This window comes from Monopterus albus, unplaced genomic scaffold, assembly GCF_001952655.1.
Source record: "Monopterus albus unplaced genomic scaffold, M_albus_1.0 scaffold78.1, whole genome shotgun sequence".
NCBI lineage: Eukaryota > Metazoa > Chordata > Actinopteri > Synbranchiformes > Synbranchidae > Monopterus > Monopterus albus.
The window spans coordinates 1473646-1485903 of NW_018127958.1; the positions used below are offsets into that span (position 1 = coordinate 1473646).

The 12258-nt window shown below is 39.6% G+C and overlaps 1 protein-coding gene across 3 annotated transcripts in view; it reads left to right on the top strand.

The window, feature by feature from the left end:
* cntnap2a (contactin associated protein 2a) overlaps positions 1 to 12258 on the top strand; it is a 331856-nt gene that overhangs the window by 305878 nt on the left and 13720 nt on the right. For all 3 annotated transcript variants that reach the window (XM_020606462.1, XM_020606460.1, XM_020606461.1), the window contains 3 exons: positions 1279 to 1512; positions 2419 to 2552; positions 11751 to 11844. In XM_020606462.1, the coding sequence (XP_020462118.1) occupies positions 1279 to 1512; positions 2419 to 2552; positions 11751 to 11844 (462 nt within the window). The remainder of the gene's footprint in view (positions 1 to 1278; positions 1513 to 2418; positions 2553 to 11750; positions 11845 to 12258) is intronic.

The window sequence follows — 12258 nt, forward strand, 5'->3', positions numbered from 1 at the left end:
CTTTCCCTGTCTTCCATATGAGAATCTATTCTGCCGTCTCCTCTTTTCATTTATCTTTATCTTCTTTCAACTCAGTTCATTTTCCCCTCTTCCTCTTTTCTTGCTCTCCTTGTCACCTCTCCTTTTTCATGTTCTCCCGTCATCTTTCTCCATCTCATTGCTTCCTTTTTCCCATTTATACCCCAATCCACTTCACTGATTCCCCTCTAAATGTTCATCTCTTCCTTATATCTTCCTTTTCTTTTTCTCCCTCCTCTCCCAGTTGCCCGTCTCCTGTTTTTTCTCTCTCTCCATTACCAAATTTCTCTCCTTCTTTCCCTTTAATCTCCCCCTACTCCCAGCAAGTGAAAAATGTATGAAGGCAGTCATAATTGCATAATGCATTTCCATTGTATTCATATTTACACGCTGCTCAAGGCGCCTCACAGTATTATTATGCACTCTCATTCTTCTGCTTTTCTGCCCTTGAGGGTCACATGGAGCCAGCATGCACATGTACAAACATTTATAAGCATGCACAATCTCACAAAACACACACATACAGTACATATTACCTGCAGAGGTCTGCATGCTTGCACAAATGCCCTCACCAGAATATCTTCACATACTGACATGAAATGTACATACACACAGAGCCCTGCTCTGGAGTGGAGTTTTTGCCTGTGCTTCCAGACAGCTGTGTGTATTGCTGCTGAGCCTCTAGGCAGCTACTCAGAGGCTCTCTCCTTTTTTGTCTGAGCAGAACAGAGAAGCCTGAGAGTGGTTACACTGGCTATAGGCCCCAGAGTTTACAGTTTGTATAAGTTAAGATAAAATGTTAAATGTATAGCTTTTGAAGGACGGCAAGACTAATGTCTAATGAACCAGTTTTCTTTAAAGGTGCATTATCTAAGATTTTCCACATTGTTAAATAAATCAACTGAAATGGAACAGGATGTGGTGTCTGTCATCGGCACAACCCCCCTCCATGACACTCTGCTGTCCACAGCGCTTCTTTTGTCATTCCGGCTTCTCTTGTTTATGTTTTAAGTGGTTTAATGTTTAGCTGACCCCAGGGCCTTTTCCTAATATTAACCATATAGTCTGGTTTGTGTGCCTAAGAGCAGTTAGGGGTAGCTTAAGGTCACTTTATGTTGAGTCTCATTAGACCCTCTAGTGACTGAAAAGAAATTAGGTAGAGTAGCTTTAAGTATATATTAACAAAGGATTGACCATTTTATGTAAGTTTAATATAGCATTTTTATTTTTATTTATTATTTCTTATGTCATTTTACCCAGATGTTGGGGGTTTCTTTGAGGCAGGAACGTTGGTCAAGTACAACTTCATACCAGAAGCAGTTGCAGGAGACAGCAGAGACACGAAGATCCCAATGCACCAAGTGACACAACGTGAAGTGAATCTTACAAAGGAGGAACTGTCCTTTAGTTTCAGCACATCCAGTGCTCCAGCTATTCTGATGTATGTCAGCTCCAAGTCACAGGACTATCTGGCTGTGGTTTTAAGGCAGAATGGTAAGATCCAAATACACACACAGTTTGTGGTTGTTCATTAGTGAGATGTATGTTTGTCAGTGCTGTAAAATACATTTTAAAGGATGTCCTTGCAGCACGGCTTGGAATGTTTGGAAAGTTATAAAATCCTCTTCAGTTAGTGGCCTTCCTCCGAGCAACTGACATGCAGCAAAGTGCTTCAATCACAAATAAGTCAAAAATTTGACAGTGCCATCTAGCGTTTTAACAACTGATCTATACAATTGACAAAAGGCAACAGCAAAATACACACAATGTTCAGTAAGTGCCCTGAGAAACAGCTATAATTCCTTGGGAAGCTGTGGGCCATCTGAATCATCCAGGGTTTCTTGCACCAATGCTTTGGGAAGAATATTATTAGAATTTTATTACAAATTTTTTTGCAAATAATTTTCAAGAAACTGAACAAGATTCACCATATAAATATATGTCACAGTAACAGAAATCATAAAAATAAAATGTCAAATTTAGAAAATTAAACAGGGCACAACCTTTCTGTTGCATGTGGTCCATTTTCCAAAGTGTTGTTCACAGACCCCCTAGTTAGTTTTGAAACAAAGGTTCAGGTTTTCAGTGTTCCACTGTTCTGACCTTAAATAGTCACATTTCAACAATTTCCTTGTGATGTATGTTTTGCATGCAAGTAGTCAGATTTAAGAGATACAGTGGATGTCTTTTTGGGGGGTTATGTCACCAGATCTTAATCCCAGGTACACAATCCAAGGTTCCTGGGAATCCTCCGAATTTCATCAGCAGTCATTCTTCTGCATCCAGTGATTGAGAAACATGTCTATCTAGAATGTATTTTGTTTAATAGGAAGGCAGATAGGTAGGTGAAATGTGAGGTTTCATGCAACTAGACCAAACCACTCCCCTGTGTGTCTTCAGGTTCAATGCAAGTGCAATATAACCTGGGAGGTCTGAAAGAACCATTTGCTGTAGATGTGGACCAGCGTAACCTGGCCAACGGACAGCCTCATAGCATCAGTGTGTCCCGCATCAACAGAAGCATCACCATCCAGGTACTGACTACACACACACACACACACATCTGAACACTTAAAAGCAAACACTGAGTTCAGGGGATTGTCCTGCTACAAGCACACATAAAATACTCATACACATTCTCAATCACAAAGACACCATCACATAAGCACAGGCAGTATCAGTGGTGGTTTGCAGTCAGTCAGAGGGGAAAGCAGTGTCCTGTCTTCTGTTGTAATGAAGCTGCTTGTCCACTGCCACTGTTAATCAACTTTCAGTAGACAGTGTGTGTGTGTGTGTGTGTGTGTGGGCGCACATGAGAGACAGAATGAGTGTCCATGTTTGCACATGTGCTTGTGCCTGACAAAATATGTGTATATTTATTTATGTCTTTCTGTGTGTATGCATATGTGTTTGTGTGCTCTTGTAGCTTAATAGCTTAGTGCAGATCAATACAGCTAAGCCTCAGTCAGTAGCTGTCGAGAAGGAAGTGAGAATTCAGCTAAACAATAATTTTGTTCTTGCTGAAAATGCCCAGATTTGACAGATTTTAGATCAAGCAGGACTCTAGAATGATGGCAGCCATCTGCAAATCATCGCTTTGGTTGCATCCACATCGAAATAAATTTGCATTTGCATGGTCATATTATGGTTAACGAAAAAAAAGCTGTTTTCTTAAATGATAAATGATCAAAAGGGAGACTGTAAAACCTTGAACAAATACACAGCTGTTTTGCATGGCCTCCTGGAGAATTTGTAAATTGAATACCATGTTATTTTCTCTGCACACTTACACTTCTGCTTGTGTCACACATAGCATTTGATTTATGGCATTTTGTAGGGTTTTCAGTTTTTGTAATTGTTCAGCCATTTAAACAGTGTATATTTTTTTGACACAAACCACATACTTCCACCGAGTAAATGAATCATATATTCACTTGCAAAGAGCCAAATAACCCCCTTGTGACCAGTAGGCAGTGTGGCTTTAACTGACCCACTTTCTTCCTGCAAATGTGCTGAACTGTGTGGAGAGCTTCATTTCTTTAATTTAGTATAAGCTTGTTTTTATTAAAATTCCAGCTATTTTCTGACATGTTGCAGTGCTAATTCTGTAAGGATTGTAACGGTTATGTTAACAAAATCAATTCCCTGCCTTCATCAATGAAACATCATCTTTCTTATTTCTTATTTGTGGAATCTGAATGCACTACATCCCACCCATGAAACAAACACATATAATTACTTGAAGCCTCAGTCTAACTCAGATCTGCATCACCTCTGCTTTAGAAATCATTGTAGAGACAGAGGTGTCTTAACAACATATTAACTGCAAAAATTACTATGACTTGATTTAATATGATTTGTTAAAACTGAGATAATCAATTGGTTCAGCAACCCATAATTGTAAAATGAACCAAAAATTGTTCAAATATAAAGCAAATGGGGGGGCACTGTACATAAAATACACCCAATCACTACACTGTATATCCACATTAGAACAAATTAACCATACCAGTCTAACAGATGAAAATGAAAACAGCTTTGAGGCTAGCTGCCATCAGGCTCTCACCCGGCTGTCGCTGCATAGAGTGGATCTTTCCCAAGCTCTGGGCTGTTTCCACGCTGGGCTCCCCCAGTTGCTGTCTCATACAGAGAGGTGACAGCACTCAGGTTCCACTGACAATGAATGGGCAGCTGTCACTAACCCAGGGATTTGACTCCGTATTGTATGTACTCAGAGTGCTCAGCAGCACAGCCATGTACTTTGGCCGCAAAGGGGCTTACATACAGTCAAGCAGCCTTTTCAGCACTCACAGTGGTTAATAATCTTTTAAAATAATCAGTCCATCCATCCATTATCTATACTGCTTATTCATGAATAGGGTCACAGGAGCCAATCCCAGTTGACACCGGGTGAGAGGTGGGATACACCCTGGACAGGTTGCCAGTCTATCACAGGGCTAACGACCACCCACGCAGGTAGAGAGAGAGAGCATGCAAACTCCTCACAGAAGGGCCTCGAGTTGGCCCAGGCTTAATTTTTAAAATGTTCCTGTATCCACATTATAATACAAATCAGCACCAAAATCTAATCAATTGTTCTGTGGGCCAAACCCTACCTCTCCAAAATAAAATGTAATCAAAATCCATTCATTAGTTTTCATTATTTTTTGAGTTAGTTGGAGTTAAAAAATAAGTCCCGTCCTTGGTGGATATAATTAGGATATCATCAGAGTGCATATTGACTAGCAGATGTATAATACCATTTAGACCAAACAGTATTGGTTATGTTCTGTGTATTCCTGGCTATAATGGTTAGGATGCCACCATCACTAATTGCAGGTCCAAATGAGGTGCCTTTTACTGCTGCTTTCATTAGGGTAAAATAAAATGTTGGACAGTGTGAATCATGGTCCACTTATTATACCTCTAATTATTGCATTTCCACTTCTAGACAAGTCATTATTCCTTTCTTTCTCTCTATCACTAAATGTGCACAGAGCAATGAACCCATTCATGCTGGATTCTCATCACCTCTGCACACTGCAGCGAAACATTCTGACAATAAGAAAATTAAACTGAAACATCTGATTTGTTGTATTTTTTTTAGTGAATCTAAACCTGCAGCTGTTGATCACTGTGATGGGAGCCTACTGGCATAAAAAATTATTTGAGCAACTACAAGATTCTTTGCTCATCACTCACACTTGCACACACTGTGTCTTTCACAGAACGGTCACAACTTAATTGTGTGTAGATTGGCAATATTGATGTTCAGCCCAGTGTTCGGTATGTGACTGAACTCTTAAGTATCGACATATATCTGCAGTTTACCAGTCCCCTGTGCCCAGGTGTACTCTAAATACCAGCCCTCAAAATCTCATAGAATGTCCCTAAATGATACATTTAGCACTTAAACCTAAAAGAGTGTTAAGAGATTTAAGGGAAGACTGGTGGGCATGATGGGGTAATTTGGATTTAAGAAGAAGAGGAGTCAGTAAGGGAACTGTGGGCGTGGGATAGAAAGAAAAATAGATTAAGTTTATGGATAGAACATGAAAGGTTTACCATGAAAGTGTGCTGATGAAAATAACTTTTTTCATGTTGCCTTACTGCCTGAGGGCTCTTCTTAAGGTACAAACATGCATTAAATAGCCACACGTAAACAGATGTGGACATGCATACCAACAGAAATGCATGCACAGGTGAGATCTTGTCAGGTCAATTCATTACAAAGGCTTTACACTGCTACACTACAAGATCAATATTATTCAGTCTAATTCATCTATCCACTCCACTTCTCCACTCCTTGTTTTCTCCTTACCTCCCACTGTCTGATTTCTCACGTATCCCTGGGCTTTTAATACAAGTTTATTTACTTTAAGCTAACAACCGTGACTAAAACTCACACTCACACTAATGAGATACAAAGAACAGGACATACTGTGCTAGGTAGGACAACAACAAGAGAAACACTGAGCAAGAATAGAATAGAATTTACCCCTACCCCTTGTTTTTAAGTTAACCCTCAAAATGGAGTTACAAGGAGTAATGGCTGAAAGCTTTCCGTATGAGTTGGGGACACCCATCTCTATGTGTCATTGGTAATCAATAATGATGGTTAAGTAAATATATGCAGCAAATTGTTGCAGGAAATTTTGAATCACACACTGCTGTCTTCAGCTGTGACGATTTATCTTGTGTGGTCTATAAGCACTGCCTTGTGATTTTCAACAGCAAATGACTAAAATGCAACAACAGAAATATGTTTTTGACACAGGTCTGTAGCATCGACTGCTTATTTGTAGTTAGCCTCATTCCACTCAGTTTTGAGTCTGCCTCTGAAAGCCCTCAGTTTGAAGGGCTGCATAGCCCTACCCCTTTGCCCTACTCCTCCATCCTAAAGAGAATTCAGACACCCCTACCATGAAGGTGCAAAATGGAATAGTAGGGTGAAGTGTTAGGGCCAAGGGGGTGAACTGGGATTGGACCATTGTTAAAGACTTTTTTGAATATATACTGAAGGACTCTATTTGCCACAAGTTGTGCTAATTCACGATAAAGCAGCTATAATCAGTATTTGTATAATGGACCACATGACTACTAGGGTTGTGAATCATCACTCAACTCTTCAGTTCCTCTGACCTCTTTGGACTTCACTGTGCCTTTCAGCTCCTTGTTTTCGTTTTCTGGCCTGCAACTTCACTGTTTGAATGTTTTCCCCATAATGCAGCTTTGGGTTAAAGCAGGCAGCTGTTTTCACCATATCAACAAAGGGTGATAATATGTCAGTACTGTTTCCAGTGGCCCTGCTAAAATTAGCAGGTGCATGTGTAAATAGTGATTTTGAAAGATCTAGGCAATTGAAAAAAAGCAGTCTTTTTCTATAATGTGGCCATTAGATAGAGCTTCAGTTATGCTGCAGGTTCCATCAACAACATTTATGGAGAGACAGAGAGTGTAGAGCTTCAGCTATCTACTAACATGTTCAAATAACTGCTTTTGAATATTCAGACTGAATTATAATGGGTTAAACTGTACACTTGCTAATTACACAGTCTGAAATTGGATCACAAATTATTATTTGCATTAAAGCCTGAAATGCGTGTTTTGTTTCAGCCTGCCATCAGCATTTGTAATTTAACCAACTCAACTTGTTATTAGTTTCCTTACATGTTTATTAAAGGCCTTGTTGCAGCTGCTTTCATCTGAGATGTAACAACATGAATGAGAGCCCAACATATGAGTCAGATGCAATAAATGTCAGTTATGCTTGCAGGCCTGCCAATGAATGGAGTTTCCAGGGTAAAACAGAGTTGAGGGTTTATCTCAGGCTTCAGAGGTCTCACTTCTCTTCTATCAGGGCTGTAAATCTTTAAGACATTTGAACATGCTCTATTTAGTTTGAAGACATGGCAGAGAACAAATGAGAAGACAAGTAGGGTTGTGGTAACTGAAATCTGACAAAAGGGGAGCAGAATAGATAGAGAACAAAATAAAGACAGAATAAGAGTCAAAGCGAGAGGAGGCAGGTGAAAGAAAACAGACAATGTCTAATTTTATAATGCCTTAATAAAGAAAGTAAATCCACAGAATATGATAGCAGAGGTCACTTTAATACCTTTAGATTAACTAGCCCCTTTCTATCCCTGAGGCTTAATTAATTTGCATGTGCACATAAATACCTGCTGTGTCACTGACTGTATTTAAAAGACAGATGAACCCTCTGTGATTCACCCATAGAGCACCATAGTACTGAGTCATAAAACCCAGAAATGATTTAGAATTTTGCACTTCGGTTCCCTCGCCCTGAAGTCAATGGGTTTTTGGTTAGATGCCTGAAATAAGGTCTGTGGTTAACACAAGGCCAACGCATTTTCACCATTTGAAATGGTGAAAGCAAATACCAGCAAATACCCCACTCAAGATTTTCAATGCTTCTATGTCTTTAAAAAGGCAGTTGCTAACAATTGGCTAAATGAGAATATAGAGGCTGTCGAGGACATCAAATGTCATAAAGCTGATGTTCATTTGTGAAGATTATGTTGCTGAACAAAATGAAGAAGAAGCTTTATTTTACTGTAACATTGTGACACGTACAACAAAATTTTGTATGGAGCCAAGGGACCCCGGGCCGCTGTGTCCATATGCGCCGCCATCACGGGCAACTTGGTGTCTTGCCCAAGGACACTTCGACATGTGGACTGCAGGCACCAAGATTCGAACTTTCAACCTTCCGGTTGGGAGACGGCTTCTCTACCCACTGCATCAACTGTTGTTTGTCACAGAGCTTATTTTCTACAATAATGCAAAAATCTATTGAAAAATCCCACTGGCTTTTTGTCGAGGGAACCAGGGTGATGCTAACTTTTGGGCTAGCCTACAAAAGTAGCTGATCCCTATGGTACTTTATTGGTTTCTGAAAAGTGGTTTTGAAGCTCAAGTCTGGCCATCAGTGTCCTGGTAGTGCTGAACCCTGCCTAACTCCAGCTAATCCAGAAATGGACAAAGAGAGGGAGCATGAGTGGAGCTATAGACAGCTAGCAGCTAGCCGCCTACTGTATGGTGAGACCCTCCTGCCTGTCACTCAAAGAGGTCAGGCCTTTAATTAGGCATAACTTTTAGCCTCAGTATAAAGTTGTATAAAAATGGGAAAGTTGTATAAAAATTCACCCATCCATTACAGTTGTCATGGAAGGGGAAATTAGCTATAGAGCCCAAAAATGGTTTTTGTACCAGACTGTAAACAAGTTTATTTCTGCTGTAAAGTTGTGCATTTTAACACGGGGGTTTATGGGGACTGATTCCTTTTTGGAGCCAGCCTCAAGTGGTCATTCAAAGAACTGCAGGCTTTAACACTTTCTCGAGGTCCCCACTGATAATTGTTGCTGTGGTGTTAGTGATACAAATGGCTGGCCCAAGCCAATAATTCAGTAGTTCAGTTCATGATGATATTGAGCTGTTTGTTTGAGTGTGCAGAGAAAATTTGCATTTATTTGCACTTAGGTTCTCTAATGTTCAATCTGTGATGGGAGTGTTTTTGTCCCGGTGATCTCATTAAGGACACAGAGCTTTCACCAGAGTAAAAAGTTCTCAGTGTACTGTAAAGTGTGAATATATACTGCACATTGGCTAAATGAGATTCATTGTGAGTGCATAGTTAGAGAAATAGATTTCACCCATTGTTAATTTTCTTTTCATTTAACCCCTGATTACTTTGCCTATGTAAGCTTTATGAAACCTAAGAGGCACCAACAGCTCTTGAAGGAGAAAATTGTGTTGTCTAAATTGTGAAGTGTAAAAGGAGAGGATCACAATAATTGTGGCTGTAATTGACAAAGTTTGGTAAAATTAGGTTTCTTTCCAGGCTGTTTTCCTCTGTGGACCTTTGCATGTGCTTTCCAGACTCAGACCGGCTTCACTGGCTGTGCAGCCAATTTGTATTCTCAGATAAAAGTAAATAAGCTGAGTGCAATTTAATTGTGCCCCATTATCCCACCCTCCAGTCACCGTGGAAAACAAAACCCACACAATGCTCCACTGAGACCAGGCTTTTGGAAAGAATCAAATTAGGATATGCTGCATGTGTGTGTGTCTGTGTGTAGGGAGAAATAGGGAGAAAATAGTCTAAAGGGGTAGCTGGGATTTTCTGTATTGGGAAAACTCTGCTGATTCAAACCCATAAACAAAGACAGGCATACACACAAACATACATAAACTCTTTAGTGACAGTCCAGCTCAGCTCCCAGTTAACAGGTCACAGCAGCTATTCAGCATATCAATGGAAAACTTTCCAGAAAAACACACATTAACAAAAGTCATTGTTTTCAATCAACCTCCCCTCCTCTGGCTTGGGCCATTGGCAGGCAGTCTGCAGACCAATGTACGCACAGATACAGTTCTCCTGTGGTCAGAGAGAAATGCGGGAGGGAGAACTTTTATTTCTGGAACACACAGAAACCAATTTGTGGGGTTGAAATGATCCTCGTCTGTAGCACCGACTGCAGCCTTTAAGCTAATTAGAAACTTCAGTGAAACAGCAATAACAAGTTAATTATGTTGCAGGGATATTAAAGTCACGTATTACCTCCCTCAATCAACCTCTCTGGTCTCATCTCCGCTGACACTCTTTGTAAGCACACTGCTTTTTCTCTCTAGTTTCTCACAACTAAGATCACTCGCAAAATGAAAAACATGCCTGCTGAAGACATGGAGATTATAGAACATGCTTTTATTTCATCTCACCTAGCTATCAGTTGCCTGCAGAATTGATTTTAAAGTGCTACTAATAGTTTAGGGCTCTAAGATCCTTAGGAAGCAGTCAGCTGGTAGAACCTCGGGTCAGAACCAAACAGGGTGAAGCTGCTCTCAGCTACTATGCAACACACAGATGGAACCAACTTCCCAGGGACCTTAAACGTGCCCCAACTCTGCTGCTTTCAAGTCTCAACTGTTTTCCTGTGCTTTTGTGTGACTGGTTCCTAAGCTGCACTTTCTGTACTATAACTGCTGGATTTCAGTTTCAGACCTTTTATTTAGTGGTTTTGTTCTTATTTTCATTTTATCTGATTTTATTCTGGTTTTAATGTCTATTATTTTACTGCTGTTACCATTTTCTTTGTCTCTGTAAAGCACTTTGAATTGCCGCTGTGTACAAAATGTGCTATATAAATAAAGTTGCCTTGCCTTGACTATGCTTAAGCACAGCATGATTTGTCACTGGATTACATCTCTGAATTCCTCATCCCCTGCTGCACCTCTAGACTCCTCAGGTCTGCTCACCACCTACTGCTCTATATTCCAAGCACACAGTTGAAATCCAAAGGTGATTGAGTATTTTCTGTTGCTGGTCCAAAACTGTGGAACAGTTTGCCACTAACTATTAGATCTCCCCCCTCTGCTGATATTTTTTAAATCTGTCTTAAGACCCATCTCTTTGCTTTAGCCTTTTCATTATTTTTATTCAGTTATCCTTTGCCTTTATTTATTTTCCTATGCTTTTTATAGGTGCACTTTGGCCAGCATTTGTTGTGTTTAAGTGTGCCATATAAATAAATTTCCTTACATATTTTTAATTAACATGATCATTTATCTTTAGTCCTGGCAAAGAGCTGTTTGTAGGATCACAGAAGATCACGTTTCAGTTTGCATTGTTATGATAACTTTTAATCAGATTTTCTAAGTAGACCTGTTGTTTGCAGAGTTTTCCCAGTTCAACCCTCTATATGCAATGCAAATTGTCAATTTGAATTTACAAAAAATATCCTAAAACTCATTTTCTATCACTCAAAAGCCAAATGATGGCATGTGAGAGCATCCAAACTTGTCCTGGCTAAGTCCGATAGTGACTTTCAAATAAAGGGAGTAAGAGAAACACTTGCTCAAATTTGTTTCTGTTGATTCATATTAATTCAACTGTCTTTGATCATTATTCAAAATAATAATATTAAGGTTGGTTAACTGGGTGTTTTCACCATTACTGAGCTATTTTGTGCATCTTTGCATTTAAAACCACAAGAGGGAGCTCCTGAGCTATTGACTATGCCATGTTGCAGCTTTACTGTGCCTAACAGCAATGAACTACCTTCTGTTCTTCTTGTATACTGTTCTTAATGTGCTGATGCAGGTCCTACACTGTTTTCTTTTTTTAACACACTGTGGTCAGCAGTTTTAGACTAAGACTCTCCTTAAATTGCAGAGTCTACTAATACAGGTTCTCTGTCCTACTGTTTCAGTTGGATCATTACCCTCCGGTCAGCTACACCCTCCCAGACGCCTCAGACACACAGTTTAACCTCGTCAAGACACTGTTCTTGGGCAAAGTCTATGGTAAGTGTGTCAGCTTATCTAACACTTTTCTGATCACATTTTAGTATTTGCACTTTTTCAGCTATTTTATGCTGTGTAAAATGTTACCATGTTCAAAGTTCAAAGTGTTTATTTTGTCATATGCACAGTTGGGAAACGTGTTTCCCTGTACAATGAAATCTTTACTTTGCTGTCCACATGAATGCCACAAAACACAAATGAAATATAAAGTAGATAAATAACACAAAATCTAAGGCACTTTAAGCAGCAACAGATGCAGCAATATAATAAAAAAATATATAAGAATATAACCATGTACATGTGTTGTGGTCATTTCTTGTAAACCCTTTTGAAAATCAACCCATAGCACTCTAACTCTGTTCTAGGATGGTTCTTGTTTAGGCACATTTTGGATTGTTTGCATTCAGTCATCCT